General features: G+C 38.5%; 1 protein-coding gene across 1 annotated transcript; it reads right to left on the reverse strand.

Moving 5' to 3' along the window:
- Positions 1–5433: 5433 nt before the first annotated feature.
- On the reverse strand, positions 5434–20416 carry TRAM1 (translocation associated membrane protein 1). Its single transcript, XM_021543376.3, has 11 exons — positions 20238–20416; positions 17509–17572; positions 16821–16942; positions 16502–16618; positions 15529–15587; positions 15046–15130; positions 12260–12330; positions 12066–12170; positions 11384–11527; positions 10332–10492; positions 5434–6934 (listed from the first exon to the last, which is right to left on the reverse strand). The coding sequence occupies exons 1-11, from the start codon at positions 20358–20360 to the stop codon at positions 6861–6863; spliced, it is 1125 nt and encodes a 374-aa protein (XP_021399051.1). The 5' UTR covers positions 20361–20416; the 3' UTR covers positions 5434–6860.
- Between the last annotated feature and the right edge of the window lie 551 nt (positions 20417–20967).

Consider the following 20967-nt stretch of genomic DNA (forward strand, 5'->3'; position numbering starts at 1 on the left):
GCAACAATCTGATGTTTTTCAAACTGAAGTGAATACAGACCTCATGGGATCTGTAGATATTCCCTCTACAATGTACCGAATCAAACCTAATGGAAAGTAACATTCATGGTCAAAGTCCTCTAAAAGCAGTCTAACTTTTCCTAAGTTGGCTACAGTTCTCAGATCCCACCACACTGCCAAATCACCAACAGAGCAGTGTGGAGACTCCAAATCAGGCTGGCTGAAATTTGGCTCTTCTGTATCAGGGACAATGAAGTCTACAAAGGCTTTAAAGGTTGTCAGCTGAGGAGAGTGGACACATTGGATACCAAGTTCCCAGGCCTCATCAGACACTGCCCAGCACGGCTCTAGATGTTCTTCATGGTTACTCTCTCAAGCTGAAAAGTGTACTCAAAGGACACAAAATGCTCCACAAACATAACAGCAAACAAGCCCCTCCTCTTCCCAAGAGGGAGGGCCAATGCAGTTTCTCAATCTGGCAGCAAGTTTGAAAATCAGAACTCCTGATAATTTTGTGCCAATTCCAGCTCTAGCCCGAATTACAAGCCATTCCTCTTCAACCTAAGCAGATTTCCTCTCTCTGGTGTATACCCCCAAACAAAACTCTGTATTTGCCTTTGAGCAGTATCTCCGATGCTGCTGGACTGTAAGCAAGGCCAGAAGCAATTGACATGCTTCCCTTTTTGTAACAGACTATTCAAGACAGTTTTAATTCGATACTCTTTATTATGATATCCAGGAAAACAATAACAAGATGATTGCTTATTACAGCTTCCACAGACTGGGGCTCCAGACCTCGTTGTCCTGGGTACACACACGCGCACGCACACACACGCACGAAAGACAACCCTTGCCACAAGAACTTACAATCTACATAAACAAAACAAAGATAATGATTAATCAAGAAACAAAGAGGAGGAATCACCTGCGTGAGAACATGAGTTAAGTTTTGGCTTGGTTTCTAGTCTGGAGTTCAAGAGTTGAAATTCCTACCCTATTACAGAATTCTTATTACCACGGGCTGAATATTTATCTGTTGATTACAATGCAAAATACAGTCTTCAACATTTAAAAACAGATATAAAAAGACACAAAGCTCTAGACCATAATTTTTCATGTCGTATACAGCAAAACTACAGTCTAGAGATTCAGAGATCTTAGGTGCCCAGTTTCCTGATGGAGAAAGGCAGTGACAGTGAACTGCAATATGCAAAGAAAAACAATCCAGGAATATCAACTTCTGTTAAACCAGACTGACCAACATTTTTTTTTTTTTTTAATTCAGTGTATCAAATTGCCTAATGCTCTTGTGTGTGGCATGAAGAAGTAACAACTGTGTTGTGATGAACGATAATGCCTGACCTTTAATGTTAACCACAATAAATATGGACAAAGAATGAATACTGAAATGCTATTGAACTATAAAGCTACATTTTAGCCGCTCTGATTCTGCAAGAAGTTTCAAACACAAAAGAAGAAAAAGGAGTTGTCATTTCTGGCACTCACATCATAGACTTGCCATCCTTGAGCTGCATAAAACTAAAGTATCTGTAGAAACCTAAAATAAAAGTGACAGGACACATAGAAAGAGATCAAGAGCAAGTGTATTGGATTCAAAACTAGGCCGTACGCTTTTTTTTCTTTTAACCAGAAATAAAAGTTGTTGCCTTTTGAATTGGCAACATCAAAAGAGTTTCTGTAAAAGGCAGAAAGCAGTCAGCCTACTGCTGCTGCAGCCCAGCACCCCTCACCCGTTGCTCATCAAAGGGAATGGACAGTGGCAGATGCCAACAACAGTCCCATTTCACCCACAACAGCACTTGCTATGTGGATGTGAGCTACATCCAAGCTGTATTGCATTTTATTCATCCTAAAGAGTTTCAGTTCCCATTAAGGAAGTTCTGATGACACTCAACATATGGATGTGTGTGTTTCTTTTGCACATCTGATCCAGAAACACTCCAGCACTGATCCTATTTTAGTTCTGAAGAACACACAAAATTGCTTATTGTGTACAGATTTAGGGTTATCAGATCCAAAACTGAATAGTTCAGGGAGCAGTGTGAAGAGGGGATACTCACCAGACATCCACAACAACAACTTACAGTATATAAAACAACCCCACTGACAAACCAACAAATATGGGCTAATCCAGTGCTCTAAAGATAATCCATAGCTCACAATGTAAGAAATTCAAATATGAGCAATGATAACTGATGTCAGTCCTTTGAAGTATTTTTCTTTTTAAAGGATTTTCTAAATATTCCCCAAGCTTTCATTTTGTAGGACATTCTTATACCCTGCACCAGAAATAACCTAAATATTTGCATAACCAGATTCAGGCATTAAACCACAGCCCCCCCTCCAGATACCATCTCTGTATGCAGGCTCCCACTGGCCTGTAAACATTACAAACATCACCACTGTCTCTACTTTGTGTTCAAGTCCCTTCAATACTGACATTTTCCAGACAGAACAATTAGGACAGCAATGATCACCACTGCACAGGGAGCCTATTGAAACTGGCAATCTCCAACATTTACAACACAAGCCCACAGGGCTGAGTCACAAATGGAACCAAACCCAAGCATGACCTAGGAATCAGCTGGTGAACTTCCTGAAAACAGGAAAACAAAATAAGAGAAACCAAACAATCCTCCCCTCCGTGTACTAAGACTTGCATACTGTGCAATTCTTGCAAAGCTCTGTGGAATACTTCTTCCAGTACATAAAGGATTGATATAGAAAAAAAAACCACCTCACACCAAAAAAGCAAAAAAACCCCATAATTTCCTGGCTGTTAAAGAAAGCAATGGTATTTGTTTGATCCAGGACAATCTACATTTTCAAAATCCCTATTTCTACACCGCCAGGATCCTCTTTGCAGGCTTGGAGACCCTGATGACAGATAAAAGTATTCAGTACAGTAAACCACAATGAGTATTTCCCCTTCTCCCACAAGATCTGAAAAAAATCCATTGATACTTCAGGGATTTGGCATGTAGGAATTACCAGAGAGGCCAGGTCCCTTCTGGTACTGGTGACTGGAAGCCTTTAAAGATCTCCCACACTGTAATCTAGTGTAATGTTTAAGCAACATGCTGTTGAAAGGGGCAGCTGCCTTAGAACCTGGTTGATCTTTCCCTGAAACTTTACTTCTTGCTTATAAATAATGACTTGTAAAACTCTGGGGTTGCTATCAGGCAACTAGCCCAATGGAAAAAACCTTGTGCTTGTTTTCAGGTGCACCAGCTCCCTGGTCTAGCTCAGCATGCAACCAGAAAGGCTCGTGCTAGCTAAGGCAAGGGACAGAATAATTCTGGCAGCAACTCACATTACTTTCAGACTAGCATGGCTATGGAAATCCTCTCTTCCCTTTAAAATCAAGTTTTGCCCCCAGCAAAATCAACTCAGGTGCAGTCAGTCAGAAATCTTCAAAAAACAAAGGACTGCACACATGTATTGACCCTTTTTATAGAAGTCCAATTACCTATACCAGAGGTATATACCACTGCTTATACGATTCTGGGTAGCTTAACTCCATAAACACAACTAAAATTTTCAAAGAAAATGAGTATTTAGAAAAAATACCAAATGCTGATTTTCTAAATGCATTATCTCAACATACATAATTTACCTTCAGCATAACCTAAACTTAGAGGAAATAGCCTATGCATTTTCTCTGCTCAGCAAATTCCTTCACCATTCCTAAGTTTGGACATGGGATCACCAGAAAAACAGTACTTCCAAAGAGTATTTTCACATTCATGAATGATTCACACAAGAGAAATCAGTCTTTGCAACCAGTCAAGGAGAAAGTACCCAGATGAAAACTAAAACTCTGAAAATTAATTTCAGCTGCTCTGCATTCCTTGTTTGTACTTTGAAATTAAATACAACCACTTTAAAAGTAAAATACTGGGTTTGAGAGAATATTCTGGCACATAAAACAAACATATATTTGGGGCTCAAAAAAGGCTTGAAATCATCTGTTGTTAAATCTTGAAAAGTTTTGACAAGATTGGGCGAAGAGAAGGAGATTGAAGAAAAAGAAGCAAACCCAACACACCCTCTCCCACCGTCTGTGTAATTATTCAATTCAAATCCATCTAAATGGACAAAACTTTCTCTCTGTGGGACCTGGTAATTGATGAGGATAAATTAACTACTGCCTATTTTATTTGGAGTAGGATATAATAATGAACTCCTCAGTCATTTCCATTTCTAATTTTCTTGATGCCATAATTAAGAAAACATTATTAGACAACTAATCTTCCATCTTACTGAAACCCAGATTACAAGCGAAGAGCCAAAACTTCAAGAACATTTGAAAATCAATTTTAAGCAATCCAAAAAAGTTATCCAGCCAAACAATACTCTAACACTAAAACAAGTAATATCAAACTAGAAATAGAAATCTCAATATCTTCCGTTTATGACTGTTTCCATCCCAAGGCAGATAATTAAAAATTACTGGTATTGCCTCATCAAACACGATAAATATGTATTTTTAGTTATGAGAGAAGAGACAGAAAATACTTCCAGTACTCTAACAAAATTCTAGAACAACTGTTGTTACTTTCTATTATTTGGTAATAGATACCAACAACTCCTATAAGGCAATGATGAATATTAAGCCATTGTGGAAACAAAAGTGCTTTTGTAAATGTCCAAAGGACAAGAATGTCCATCCATAAGGCCAAAAGGAGACAAAAAGCAATGTCAGTAATAACAGTCAAGAATATATTTTTCTGAAGTTTTTGGAAATTAACCTGAAGACATATCAAGACTACTGCATCAAAGAATGAGGTTTACAAGAAATAGTTTGCCTTAGGGAAACAACTATTACAACCCTCAGACTCCTATAAGTCTTGAAGATCTCAAGAAGTACCTTAAATGATTGCTTCGTAATTTGTTCCTCCACCCCTTTATGATTCTTTCAGCCCCAGTACAACCAGATATCCCAAGCAAACTGATTTAGAGCCCAAGCACCAGACTAGACACTTAAAATCTACCCCCTTTGGCTTAAGGTACAAGTTGAGAGCAAGGCACACAGAATCTTTGAAGGTTTTTCTAGAAACATCATACACAAAACATGATTTTGAATAATAAGTATATAATGTACATGGGTTTCTCAAAATTTCCGAGTTCCAGTTTTCCAGTTTTGTGGTCAGGTTGGACAGATTCACAGTTCTACATGGGATGTCACAGGACATGGGACACCTACTCCTACTCAAGCAGACTGGGCATACTAGAGGGCACACTGCCCCAGAGTACTCAAGCTAAGCAAGTACAAGTCTGCCAAGTCCACTTCAGGAGCTGTGAACCAAATACTTGGGAATTGTGTCTGTAATCAGCTGAAACATGTAATAAATTATAATGTAATAACTCTAAACAGCACTAAACAATTTAAGAATGGATAGTTGCTTGTAGTGAGGATTTTGTACTAGAAATGTTTATTCTGAATAGTAAGCAACTGAACTGTAGAAAATACAGAATGCAGATTTATCATTTTGTAGGGTATAAACTCCATTATAAGAACAGTTTTTAATTAAAATTATTTTATTTATCACCTTGATTATTCATAATTACTCCTTAATCAATAAGCAGCTCAATACTTGGGTTAACTTGATAGACTAATTCAGCAACTTCTTCTTAAGACTGCAGTAATTGTCTCACTCATTTTCAAGTGAAACAGGTTGAATTATACCCATTACAAAAGTGTACAGAGGAAACATCTGCGTATTATACTGGAAAACTAACTGGACAAGTTTTCACATTATATACAATTATGAAAGATAATGGAAAAATTCTTAAATTTAGATTTTTCTAGTTGTAGCAGAGGTCACAATAATTCAGTTTTAAGAAGCTGTAGCTTTTAAATATATTTTCCATAAAAATATATATAGGAGAAATCAAACTATTTCCTAACAGAGATGAAAAAAAAGAAAAGCAGTTAGAATAAAGGAATGTTTCTCATCACTTGATCCATTATCTAATTCCCTCTTCATGGAGCATTGATTGCCTCCCAAAACAAACACAACACATTATAATAACCTCCACCCGTAAAATCAGACAGACAAGTTTTCAAAGAAGGTCCAACGCACACTAATTCTCCAAGATACATACACTTCAAAAGCACAGACAGAAGTGGACAGTGCTACTCAAAGCAATTCTTTCTATGACCATACACACTCCCTTCTAATTTTCAGGTGCTAAAAGCTATACCTCAAAAAGGCGTTGTGCTCCTTCTAAGATATTTCTAACCAACAAACAATAAGACTCTGCAACGTTTCCAATTAGTTCAGTTTTGTTTTAATGATATGGGGCAATTCTTAGAGTAGACATTGTGCAGCTATAGTAACTACCAAACAAAGAGGTCTATTGGTGTGGTCTTGAAATCCCAAATTGAAATGTAAATTTGAGTCAAGGTAATAAACTGAAAATCCAGAGTATCTGAATATGCATACTATGTTTTTACTTCAATTTTGCAATACTTCTTGAGGAACTTGGAAAAAGTGAAGTTGGTAGAACAATATCACCAAGATTACAAAAACTGGAAGGAAATAATACACTGGAACAGTGATCCTCATTAAGTTATTTCATCACAGTAAATATTTAAAAAAGTGTCAATGTGTTTTAAAAAGTGTTGAATCCTCCCCCCAAGTATTTGAAGAGAGATAAACCTTTTTTCTTAGTCAAAATGGTTTTTTAAAAAAAGTTTCTCAAAACAACAGCAATAATCAAAAAACATGAATTGTATTTTCTTTAATCCATAATATCTCTAGTGCTGAAGGGCCATCCATGTAAAAAGCAGATTCTTTGGGGACATTAGTCAATTAACTTAATAAAACCCAGTTTTACGAGGATTTATCCTTCCTGCTGCGAGGCGAGTCTGCTCCATTTGAGGTCACTGTTCCATTTATTCCATTTTCTAGAAAAAAAGAAGAAAACACTTTTCAAATACAGTGAGACCTTTATATTTTAGTACATTTTTGTAGGTCCTATACAAACAGACTTTAACTTATTTTCTGATGTACCTTCTTGGTTAAACCTCTTAATTATCATTCAGAGCACAACAGTATAATGAAGTTTCTTCAAAGTCCAATATTTAAAGTTTATTACAATAAATTCCAGTTTCCTGTTGTGGCAAGACACTGAAATGTGCCCATTATATGCATCTAGACTGAAAATCAAGACCAGTTATGATATTTTAGAAGATATTCTGTGAAAAAGTAAAGTACAACTTGAGATGAGATGGTTCAGTGAAAATTTGGAGACACAGTGTATACAGAGTTCTCTGCTACAGGTCTTAATTATTTATCCCACCTACCTCATAATTCTTGCTAAAATTACACTCCTTTGCTTACCATCACAAGCATTTGATACATAGAGGAAATCCTTTCTACACAGATACACTCACAATTTTTAAAGTATATACTTTAACATACAGAATCCATTTACTTTATTATGAAGATATTTACATAGATAAGACAGACAGAAGTAAAACACTAGTTCATATTTGCAATGAGTATGTGTAGGTGGAAAGAGATCAAGATCAGGCACCTAAGAACACAAAGGTCCATGAGATGATAGTTTGTGTTTAGATTTAGGTGTTTATCATTTCTTATTTATGCTATAATCTCATAGGTAGTGAGTTCTGTAGTTTTTTACTAATAAAGTATGAAATGGTTAACAATTACTTGTTATAAGGTTTTTTAAGGTTAAACTATTTAATTAAGAAATTATACTTAAATTATTTTCACTTTTAATCTAATAACTAATTACTCAAAGTCTGCAATGCGGATTTTTTTTCTAATTACAAAATACTATTTAAACATAAGAAGAAGAAAGAAGAAGGTAAAGAAGAAGGACTAGCTTTTACTTTGCTTTACAACTTCCATCTTGTTCTATATATATTATTTTATTTTAAAATGTCAAACCCTAAGTTTTTTACCTTGTGGTATTACACACTTCTAATTAACTATGCACTCATAACCCTAGTGTTATCAATTCATTTTGGAAGCCTTCTCTATGGCTTCAGGTCAAATGTTGTGCTCTCCTGGGAGTTACAGTGTGTCAGCACAGAAAGTCTAAAATTCTCAGCATCCAGAACTCTAACACCCCCTTTATCCAGTTTCACCAAAACCAAGGGAACAGATGTTGCCTGACAGTAACTATATTTATAAAACAGATCTAAAGAGCACAGTGCATAGCCAGCTACAATGCTTGCAGCCTAACATCTCTGCTCTGACTCATTCTGACTTCAAGCAACAGCTGCTGGTTTTTTGGATGCTTTAAAACAATTATATATATTTATATATTTTTACAAAAGACTGGGTAAACTTATTTTTTCCATCTGCAGAAGTGCTGAAGGTCACTAGAGTGTGGACAGTCTACAAAAACAGGTGTTGGCCTCCCTCTTTCTCCCAGGACACCCAAATGCTCCCATTTATGCAAACAAGCAACAAAAGAAAATAACAATGACAACCACACATGAGCATGAGACCAGACACAAGCCCAGAGTCTGTTTAGAAACTTACAAACAATTAATTAGATCCAAGGTAGCTAACTGAAATCATATTTTCTTAAACAGTTTAGGTAAAACAACAAAGAACATGAATCAGTACGTGGCTGTATATCCCACCTACATCACCAGCAGGATTTTTTACTGTCATTTATTGTGTTTGGCGTAGACTAAAAGTACCATATTTTATTGTGCCATGGCTCTCAAAAACCATTCAGCCACACACACACAAAAAAAGTGTTTTAAACAGTTCAGTTGCATATATTACTCTTTCAAAAATTACTGCATTGCTACACCCTATGTATGTGTTCTGAACAAACAATGTAACAGGAGTATTCAAAAGAGAAGAATTTGAATGACCTGAGTTCTTTTACATTCATTTAAAAGAAGGAATAAAATTCTTCAATGTTCAAGACAGGAATAGTTAAATTATCTTGTGAATTAAACCACAACTCTAATTAACTGACTTTTTCACTATTTGTTTACCACTTGCAAGTCCCCACTCAAGTTGGGTGAAACCCAGCAGATTCAATAAATTACATGAATGAAATAGATTAAGAGATTTTAAGAAACTATTGCATTTCTGACTTCCTGATCAAAGCACATATTTTAAAATATTTGACATAAAACATTTAAATTAAAAAAAAAAAACCCAACCATAGTGAGAAGGCCATGAACATGAAGCTCTGATTAAACAGGACACTTACATAGGAAACTACCTTCACTCAATTTAAAAGTAAAAAATCCAGCTGAATTTTCAGATAAAAAAAACCCCAACAGTACACAAAAGCCAAGTTGTGATAATTACAAATTGTCTAAAGGGAGTGCAGCAGTACTCTAAACCACATAATTTTAATAAAAACATAAACTTGGGAGAAATAAAAAATTATTGATCTCCCACCACAAATCTCAGTTCTCAGTGCAAATGGTCTTGACACACACACTACTTTCAATATATCAAAAAATGGAATAGATTGGTAATACATGATTGGGAGCAAATGATCATGCTGAAGAAAGCTTTTGAAACAACTTCTGCCATTTCAAAAGGGTGCAGAAGTTATTCATGCTAGCAGTTATATACACTGGAGTTGAACTGTTGGTGTAATAAATATGCTGAAGTACAGGGATTTAAATTTTTTTTTTAAAAGAGCATATAATTTTTTCTCAGAGGAAAGAGCATTCTGTTCATCTTTCATACCCTTTCTACAAAAAAAGGTGTGACATAATTAAAAAATCAAACCTGGACTCTTCAGTTAATTTCCAAATGCTTTGATACAGGTTTAGAGTAGTAAGGTGTTATTACCTTTCCTTAAAGAACTACCAATTTCTGTTTTTTGTAAAAACAGTCCAACAGAAAACTTTTTACTGGGTGGGTCATCAAACTATCTCTTTGCTCTAAACCCTCAGAATTTTGTGGCAATGAAAAAGAAGCTTGAAATCCATGGCAAGAAAATTTTACAAATAAGTGTCTAACAGAAGAGATCTAAAATTGCATCTGTTTTCTTTATATAAGAGAACAAAATATAAGTATGACACATTTTGTTCATGTAATGAAATTAAAGAGCATAAAAATATCATGCTGCATTAACTTAAAAAACCACAGTAATTCCTTTATTTGGGAAGTTAGAAAACCCAACAATATAGAGTGGTTTTTCTTAAAAATCAATTCTTCCCACAGTAAAATTCCCCAGGACTGCTTCTCTAGCTGAGTCATCTCACTTATAAGTTAAACACAAAATGCTTCTTTAGCAACCTGAAGTTGGTTTTGAGAAGTCAAAGGAGCAGAAAAACTGAAACTACAAACCTCTTTCTTTTCTGGAGTTCTTTCCTTTAGCTGATACAAACTTCTTTTTCACTGTCTGAGGCTGAGAAGAAGAATGCTCTCTCCACCTCCGAAGCTGGAAATTAATGAACTTCCACATCATAAATGCTTGGGTCATGCAGATGGAGGCAAGCACACTGATTCTAGAAACAAATAATAGGCAAAGTTTTATCATAAGTTTGCCTCATTATTCAAACAGAAAAGGAAGGTAGAACACCTCAGGATTTTTGGCAAATTCTGCCCCTTCCTCCTGGTAATGTCCATTTTCTAAGCCAAGAGTTCTCTTGCATAGGGCTAACTGGGCTTAAGCACAGATGATCAAAACCAGATATAGAGTGATAGTGAAATCTTTGCCCATCAAAACTGACAAGTACTAGGTTTCTTTCCTACTATCTTTCTCAGAATTACTCTCAGGGTACCAGGTAGTACCAGCTGAAAATGGTGTCAAGAGTGTCTTGCAGCTCAGAGTATCAATTTTGCAAGGTAATGCTGACAGCTGACATTATCAAAGTTTCAATAAGTTCATTTTCTGCAGTCATAAGAAGGGCAGCAGCAATAGGAGCCATAACAAAGGCAGAGAAAGGCAGAGAAAAGGCAGAGAGCCAAAAGGTAGAGAGCGAGGCAGTAATCTGCAAATGAGACCAAAGATGCTCTGGGCACAAATACCTTGACCTCTAAGATAGCAATCATATTTAGAATTAAATTTACTAACTTTAAAGCATTTGAAAGCAGTGTCTGTAATATATTCCTATTAATTCTGTTGGTTTGGTTTTGATTTTTTTTGGTTGCTTGGGGATTTTTTAACAAAAAGAAGAAGGGTAACCAGTTACAGATTTCTCAGCTGTAGACTAAATTCAGTCAATTAATTTCACTGTGCCTTAAGTTTCTTACATAAGTTATTCCTATTGATCACATTGGTTGCATGAAAACACTCAATCATTCAGAATGACTGGCATTAGTACCATACCACTTACATTGTGTATTTAACATGCGTTTAGAGCACATGCTTAAGAACTGTTCCAGATTTACTATACCTAACAGCCAGGATATTAAAGTTCCCAGTACTGAAATTCAGCTGCTGATCTTCTGCTCTTGCCAGTCCAAAGCCAAAAGTGAGGACTGAGAGAATCAAGGTGAGAAGCCTTCCCAAAACAAAAAGAACTGCCCACAGTGAAAATCTAGAAATAAAAACACCACAAACACTAAATAAACTTTCCATTCAAAACACATGCACTAACAATGCAAATGCTTACCTTTCACCATGCAAATTTCTTTGAAATGTAAGAACTTACCTAAATACATGATTTTGAACCTCTCTTAAATGCATCTTGTATTATGTTATGAAAACTGATTTCAACTCAATGGAAAGTGCTTTGCAGTACTATTAGAACAAAAACACATTTTTAGTTCCTACAGAGCTGGCTGTATTAGCAATCTATCCTGTTCCTTTCTCTACAAAATGTAAAAAAACTCCCACATACATTGAGAGATTTTATTTCATTTAATATTGCTATTAATATTTACTTAAATAGGCTAAAACAAAGTAGAAAGTATGGTTTAGATGGTTTAGAAATATAAGTACTAACACCAGTCTGGACAACTGTGGTTGCTTAAGAAACACTGTTTGAACTCCTTGTAATTTTGGTTTCTGGTTAGTTAAGTACAGAAGGCTCTAAAACAGAAATTACAAGAATTTTAAAAATAAAGACTATTTACCCTTTCTGGTATTTTTCATCACTGAAGTAGAAAAGACGGGATATGTGGAAAAGAAATTCAACGAAGTAATGCAACACCAGAAGAACAAGCCCAAGGTGGGTCAGACTATCAAAACAAATAAAACAAACATTCAGATGTTGTGTTAGATATTTAAGGCAAAGAATGGAGTCAGCAAAAGTTTACAATTGACTTACTTCAGGAGATAGGCTCCAGCAATATGAAAGAGGTAAAGTCCAATGTAGACAATCTGGCGAAAGATATCTTCCTATTTGGAAGAAAAAAGTGACCATGTGTTATATGCAACGTTACACAGCACTGTACTATGTTATCTGTTATTACAAACTATTCCCTAGTCTTGGAAATTCTTCCTGGTGTATCAGCTACCTTAACGTGCTCTGGTCTGGCACTGAACCACTCAGTCTGGAACATCTAATTCCACACATAACTTATTGCCACTTACCAGTCATAGTATCTTACATATGCTACTGTGAGAAAAGGCATCACACATGGAAAGATGCTTTTAAAAAGGATCCACTTTTATTTGTTATGACCACTGTGAATATATACAAGTTATTACATTTCTTATTTTGTATGTATTACTGTATCATCAGATCCTACAGTTCCGCATGTTCGCTGCCCATCAAATTGTCAGATTGCTACAGAATAAAATAACAGTCTACGAATCAAAATTAAAAGTTTTCCAAGTGTTGACATACATTTTAAAAATTCAAGGCCATCCAAAATTCTGGCACACTGTTTCTGGCAGATACAGAGGATATTGTTACTAACCAGTCATGCTAAAGCACATGGTCCCGCTTTAAGTCAGGCTTTAGTTAGCCCTATTAAACTGAACACTTCATGGAGATGAAATAATAAAGAGGAAGACACACAGCACATGGAAAGCAGATTGTGCCATCTGTGAACAAAAGAACTCCTGAAGTATGCCAGATCACAATAAAAATCTCTTTTGGAGTGGTAGCAGAGTACATTCAGATGTGTTTACATGAACTTCTTTTTGGAAAGATTCTCTAAACTTCAAGCAAGGATCTTTAGCTTTATCTTGTAAAAAGGTCCTAAATTTTAATCTTACAAGAGCTACACTATGTTATTCAATACTCAGTATCACATCCAACAAATCCACAGAATCAAACAATTATGACAAGAGCAAACATCCCATTCGTAACATACAAAGAGTAAGAAAACAGGTGAAGAAAGACCTATTCTAAATTACTGAAAGAAAATGAAAAACTGGTTATTTCAGATAAAGACACAGTAAGTACATATGGCTCAGTTTCTCCATGCACAACCAGGACCAGCCTACACTTTAACTTTAGAACTGAGATAACATTTAAGCAGCCCATGCTGCCTGCTTAGACAAACTGTCAGACTGCAAGCCTTGTTTCAAAATAATGCACGAGGTATACATGACTACAGAGGAACCAGAGCTGAGAAGTTCTTTTCTTGTTTATGTCAGCAAAACAGGTAACTAGGCCTGAGTAAAAGTAGCCAGTTTGTTCAAGAGAAGGAATAAGGCTAGTAAGCCAAAATGGCAGAGGTTAAGCTGTGGTTGAAGAAATATCAACTATGCTAAAACAAATGAATTATTACTCTTTAAACTTCACGCAAAAGTCAGAGGGCACAATTTCAAGCAGTGACCAAGTAAAACACTACTATTCAACATACAGCACTTAGGCCACTTGTGACAGCTTTCTTGAAGTTACTTTAAGAAAAATCTCCACACTTGGCTGTGAAGTCAAATTTGGAAAGTATCACAAGAACAGTAAGAGAACATCAGCTGCAGTGCTTCTGCAAAAGAGTATTTATAGTGCAACTGAGCAGCCTAAAACCAGTGCATTTTGTTACTATTTAACTAAGCCTCTTCTAGGCTCCAGTACAAAGACCTGTGCTTATGTAACACCTATGCTTCATTTTCTTGAATAAAGCAGAACCAGCAACAGAGATGCAACCTAGTCACAAAGCAACAACAGTCACAGAATGCTTTGGGCTCAATGATACCTTTGTAGATCACTCAGTCCAACCTCTATACCATGGACACCTATCACTTGACCAGGTGGTTCAAAGCCCCATCCAGCCTGACCGTGAACACTTCAAGTAAAAAAAAATCCACAACTCTGAGCATTGTGGTCCAGTTTCTCACCATGTTCACCATAAAGAATTTCTTCATATCTACTCAACTTTTCAAAACCTTCTAAAATCTACTCTGAACTCTTTCAAAAACTTCCTTGTCACTACAGACCCCAATAAAAAGTCTCTCTCCATCTTTCTTATAAACCCCTTTGAAACAATGAGAGGGCACAATAAGTCCTCCCTGGAGCCTTCTCTTCTCCAGGAGGAACAACCCCAACTCTCTCTGCCTGCTTTCACAGAAGGGGTGCTCCAACCCTCTGTTCATCTTCATGGCCCTCCTCTGGACCCACTCAAACCAATCCATACCTTTCTTGTGCTGGGGACCCCAGAGCTGGATGCAGCACTCCAGGGCAGTCTCACCAGAGCACAGCAGAGGGGCAGAATCCCCTCCCTTAACCAGCTGGTCACTGCTTGTTATACAGCCCAGGGGACACCTGTTTTTTTGGGGTGCAAAGGTACATTGCTAGCTCACATCTCATTGTCATCCACCCATTTAAATGCTATTTAAGTCAAATCCCAGACTTTCATACTCCTTTGATGTATAGAATTTTTCACAGTTTATATTCTACACCTATATCATGATTCAAGAAGCAACTGTGATTTCAATGAGCCTATTCAGACTATCAACTCAGAAAAAAAACAAAACCCCAAGAGTTGAAAAGAAAATATCACAATCACCTGCTTGAGGGAAAATTCTTTCAGTGGATGAGAAACACTAGTGATTTTTATTTACACAACAGATATTTGGCAATTTTACTGCAATTAAGATTTAACTGGAAAGAAAAAAAGCCACCTTGCTCTGGAGTTCCTCCCATTTATGTTTTGAACTTACTTTTTTAGTTTTCTGAAAGTACAATTCAGGAAAAGCATGAAACCAATATGCCAACTGTAAGATGTAGAAAAACTTCATTTGAAACCTGTACAATACAGCAAGAATTGAAGAATATTATTTATTATGAATAAGCTTAAAACATTGCAGAAGCTTCTAGTGAACTCATTTTATCAATGTCTCTCAAAAAAAAAAGAAAAAATACAGATCCTTCATGCCAGCCAAGCTTAAACTAATATCTCTAATAATAAAATCATTCAGACAAAGCTTGCAAAAATGGAATTCTTTACGTAATAGTCTACATAAAAAGAACTTTGTATGCTACAAATTGTTAAAGAATCGAGCCCACATAAATAAAACCAAAACCACATTAGCGACTATTATATTTTTACAAACGACTTGCTCTGCACAGATTGTACATGATACACCCTAAGCTTAAAACACTCCCTCCTCTCCCCCAGCAACCCTCAAAGGAAGAGGCCTTACGGAATCAGAGCGTGCGGATAGTCCCTCCACAGAGAGGTTGGATCTGATATATAGTTCTCCTAAAAAAAACCCAGAACAAACAAAAACTCCAAATAAACACTCCAAGATGTTACTTTCTTGTCAGAAATAATGACTGGGTGTACATATATACATTTATGTATATACACGTGTTTACACACAAAAAATATTCACATATACACACACAAATAAAAGTTGCAGACCCATAAATTTTATTTATAAAAAATCCCCAAGAAATCACAAATAAACAAAAATCAAACCAACCCAGAAAACAAATCCCCAAAACAAAAGCCAGTTGAATGGGCTTAAGAAAATAAAAAGCAAGCAAACAAATCAGGTGATTTTTCAAGAGAGAATATCCTTATGAGATGGAAATTATTCCAGGATTACTACAGCCACAAGTCTTCTCTTGTAAACTGCTGACAAACTTTGAACTTAACTAAGAGAAAGAAAGGTTTTCCAGGAGTTCTTATGTTAAAATAAAGAAAGAAAGATAAAAAGAAGGCATAGTCTTCCCTTTATATGAGCTAAACTCATATACATCCAGCCACTAGCAAAGAGCATGTCACCTAAAAGCACACAGAGACCTGAGGTTACAGCAATTTGTCATATACCCATTCCTTAGGCTCTCCTTAGCCTCTGCTATGTATGGTGTTTTCAAAACATTTATTTTATGTTAATAAACCAATACAAAAAAACCTACAGAGAATTAAATACCATAGTAAAGTTAAATGGCTTTATCTTATTCAGTTTGACAGTAAATCTACTCAAGACTGAGCAACAGTATATTACTGACTTGATAGCCAGCTATGACTAAACAGAATCCTTAAACTTGTCCCCACTTTAAAAATAAAGCCAGCTAAAACCAGAAAAATAAGCCAAAACCGTATTTATCATCAACATTAAGTGAATTTTTTGAAATCTCACAACAGAAACAAAGAGAAAGCATACTTACAGAGACAAGAATACTCGTTCCCCAAACACAGGAGAAGAGGTAGAATGCACTGAGTTGCCCAGACTCATTGAACTTGCTATGCTTTGTTTTTGAAAAGTGCATTTTCCTGTTAATTTTCTGAAATGAAAGTCCACTGTTATTTATATGCTGCAGTACTTCACATTTATTTGGTAACTGCATTATAGTACCTAAAAGTTTTAATGCATGTTTTTACAGTTAAAAATTTTAATGCAGAAGTTTACTTTTAAGTTAATAGTCTTAAAGTCTAATGAAAACCCGACAATTATCTCGATGAAAGGAATTAATATTTTGTACTTACATCCAGTACATACTCCTGAATTATAGCATGTATGATTATTGCTACAAGCATGTAAAAGAAAATTGTAGCCAAGTCTTTGATGCCATAGTAATAGAGAGAGATTGTTTCTGCAGATTGTTCTTCTGAAAGACAAAGAGAATTAACTGTTAGGCACCAATACAGTTTAATGGTTCATAAGTTTATTTCTCAGAGTCAGACTTTTTAGACAGAAGTAGTCAACTAAACAAATAAAAGTCAAATTAAACTGCCACTATGAACTAGGTCACTAGACTGCTTATAGTTATCTTCTCTATCAATTTGACTCTGGAAAGGTGCTATAAAACTAAAAACTTAAGTGCACTTAGGATGCTTACTCAAATACACTAAAAGTGGACAATAAAAATGTTAAACTATCACCCCACTTTGAGTATTAAAAATTATCACCTGCAAAGCCAGAGTAAGAATTCATGTGAACTTATCTACCAGTCAGATGGTGTTTCAGGGCTAATGACGAATCCAGAAGAACACAAATATTGTCTCTAACTTAATTAGTGAAAAGAGTGTTTTAACAAAAATAAAGTGAAACCCTTGAAAGCTGGTCATTATCTATTGAAATGGACAAGTTCCCTTCCTGTCAAGTCTAGGAAGCATGGCACACTAATAAGGCCTGATACACTGTCTTCTAACTAGCCTCCTGTAAGATACATACCTGTGGCAGGAATGGTAACATTATACTGAAGTGTAACAAAAATGACAGCTGCTTTTGCTGTAATCTAAAAGAGAAAAAAAACAAAGGTGCTGTAAATTCTCATGGAAACAAACTACATTAAACTGAAAACATTTGCCCATAGTTTTGGCACCCTTGCCCAGCACGTTTGTCTCCTCCCAAAAAAACTGACCAACTCCCATTATCTCACAACTGCACCTGACTTTCCAAGGGCAGCACACACAGCTTGGTCTCTATAGGTTTGTTTTCAGAATACTCAACCTGCCAAATGAAAGATCCTTGAAAATGTTACTTACATACAGCTTTTCCTGCAACACTAAAATGATAACACATGCTATAATTCTGTCTTTAGTCCATATGTTTTTTTACATTAACACAATTTGCAATATCATGGAGTCCCTAGACCATGATGTATTCAGCAATGGCTGAGAATAAACTTTATTTAAAAGTACTTTTCTTATTTGACAAAATTTGTGAGTCAGTTATCATATTCATAAATCTGTGGGTGATCTGAAAAATGCAGACAGGGAAGGAAAAAAGGCATAAAAACCAGAAAACAATTTCAGGCCAGTGGGATACCAACTCAGTACAATTTCCATTCTTTTGACCCCGGGGATCCTTTGGCAAGAAGCATAAAACAAATTTAATTAAATAGCAGTACTGGTACTACCCCTTTATGATGAGCTGTAAGAAAAAACAGAATGAATAAAAACAGTTTGAAGAGAAGATATTGTCCTAATGGTTTTCTTTGAGGAGGAGGGTGGGGACATTCTGAAATCCCCAATATATAAGATGGAGTACAAGTTATTATTTGTCAATAAGCAGAAGCTCGTTTTTTACTATAACACATCTTCACTGAATCTCAACATGAATCAACATGCCCTAAATGAGAGGGAAAAATAACTGTGCTTCACCATATTCATATCAGATAGTTTCTCATTGCTGTAAAAAGCCAGCATCTATGCAGTAATTAATAGGGCTGACAAAAAACCCTTAAGTAATCCTGGAAGGGTATGTTGAGTGTCTGAAGATAATGACTAGGTTACTAGCAGCATTAATTATTCACAGGAAGTGAGATTTTTAAAACCAGTGCTTCATCAACAAGCCCTAAACTTTCTATGAAATCCTGAATACGTGGCAGACTGTTCAGACCATGTAACTTCAGAGAATCCAACTAGTTTGCTCAAATTAGTGAAGTTGCCTTGGGCTCCCTATTCATCAAGGGAGCACTCAGAGGACAATTCGAAACAGTACTCAGTTCTGAACTGCCCTTTGAAGGCTCTGTCAGCTACTCTCAATACTGGAGTTGTACACGTCAGGCAATGTAAACACCTTACCATACCAACATTAACCGCAGCAAATGATTTCCTGTATCTGTATCAAAGCATTAAAGAAATTGCAACATACCACATCTGTACCAACAATGGCACATGGCCTTTTTACACTGCGTTAGAAAACACAGTGGATTTAAAAAAACGGAAACAAAAGAATTCAGCACATTCAATCCCTCAAAACCTCTAAACCTACCAGTAATACTGTTAATACAGTAAGCCTGATGTAGGCACAAAAAGAAACAGTTTAGGTTTACCTCTTTAACTTCATTCCCCAGAAAATCACCATGTAACAGTGCTTTGCTGATTTTTGATAGCAAACCCAAAAACAACAGTGTAGCTGGTCCTCCCTGTTTTCACTTTCTATCTACTTCCTAACTCCACTGGCCTTTAGTGCTGAGCTGTACCAACAGCTGGACGAAACCATCGTGAAAACCATCCCTATAACAAAAAGGTCCATAAGCCTTAACAAATGTCTGAAATAAACGTCTGAACAAATGCCTAAAATACCAGAAACATTTAGTCAACAGTGTCTTAATTTGACGATCAGCGATCTTAGATCACTGATAACATTTTGGCAGTCATACAGGTAAGTTACCTTCCCAGCGCCAAAAGGCACGTTTTAAAGCATCTGCATTCAACATGGGGGCCCAGAGAGCGGAGGGCCTGCAGCAGAGGCAGCCCTCAGGCCGGAGGGAGAGCTCGCCCCCGCCGCTGCCGGACCTCGGCGCATCTCCGAGGCGGGAGGAGGCGGCGGGGGTGCCCGGCCCAGCCGCCCGGAGCCCCGGGATGCTCCGCGGGCGGGGGCGCGGGCAGGGGAGCCGAGCGGTGGCCGTAAGGACACGTCACCGCTGCTGTCCCTTCCCTCCCCGCCGCGCCGCCCGCCGGGAGCCGTAGTGCCGGCGGGGCCGCGCACACAAAGAGCGGAGCGGGGGATCGGCGCCGCGGCCGGGCCTCGCCCCCCGCCCCCTCCCTCCCTCCCGGCTGCCACGTAACCCCGCCGCCCGCAGGAACTCCCGCCGCCGCGGCGGGGAAACGGGACCCGGCTCCTGGCGGTAGCCGCGGCTGCGCCTGTCCGAGCCGAGCCGGGGAGAGGGGCGTTCCACCCGGGGAAGCGGGGATGCACTGCGGGGAAGGTGCCCGCGGTGATCCTCGGGCGGTGCGGCGGGGCGGGGGTCGGCTCCTGTCCCCCCGTGGGCCGGCGGGCAGGTGCGCCGGGAGGCGGCGGCGCTGACCGGGAGCAGCCGCAGGGTTCTGCCGCAGCCCGCACAGCCTCCCCTGCTGCCGCGGAACTCCCGCGCCCTGTCTCTCCTCCAGCCTCCGCTGGAGTGGGAGGAAGCGGGAAGAGGACCCCCGGCGGGGGCGTCGGTGCCGCCTCACCTCGAACATGAGCCCCAGCAGGAAGATCATGGCCATGCAGGACACGATGTCCGCATGGTTCTGCACGATGAACTCGTGGCTCAACACCGGCGGGTTCTTGTTGCTCTTCTTGCGGATCGCCATGGCGGGCCGGGAGCTGGGCGCCGCCGCCGCCTCCCCGCTGCCAGCACAGCTCCTCTGGCCGCGGCCAGGAAGAGGCGGAGGGGAGGAGGCGGCCGCGCAGCCGGGGAATGGCAGCGCCGCCGCTCCGCTTCCCCCGCCCCGCCGCCAGCAGCGCCCCTGCCGGCCGGCGGCGCCTCCGCCCGCGCTCCGCCCGCCAGTTCAAACCCACCAACCCGGGGCGCGGCAGCGCGGGCCGGCGGAGCGCGGCCGTGTCGCGGCGCCCGGGCTGCGGTGCTGCAGCGCCGGCCGGATGCTCACTGGCGGCAGCCCGAAGCCCGCGCTGCGCGCCGGCAAAAAGCCCCAGCCAGAAGAGAAGGCTCCTGTCAGGTTAAAACGGTGAAAGAAGAGGTCTGAGAAATGAACGCTGATCCAAGCTGAATTCAGAGGTCCTTAAACCCTCGCAAAATTCGTGCTATCTTTGTTAAAACTTCTGTTTGGCAGATAATCCTCGTGGATATTTGGAAAAGAAATATCAAGAAACTGACTAATTTATAGGTGAAATTCAGTGTTGTTAAAATGACTTTTGCTGCCGGCAGCTTATGAGTGAATACAGGGCAAGAAATTAAGG

Source organism: Lonchura striata, chromosome 2, assembly GCF_050655825.1.
Source record: "Lonchura striata isolate lonStrDom1 chromosome 2, ASM5065582v1, whole genome shotgun sequence".
Lineage (NCBI taxonomy): Eukaryota > Metazoa > Chordata > Aves > Passeriformes > Estrildidae > Lonchura > Lonchura striata.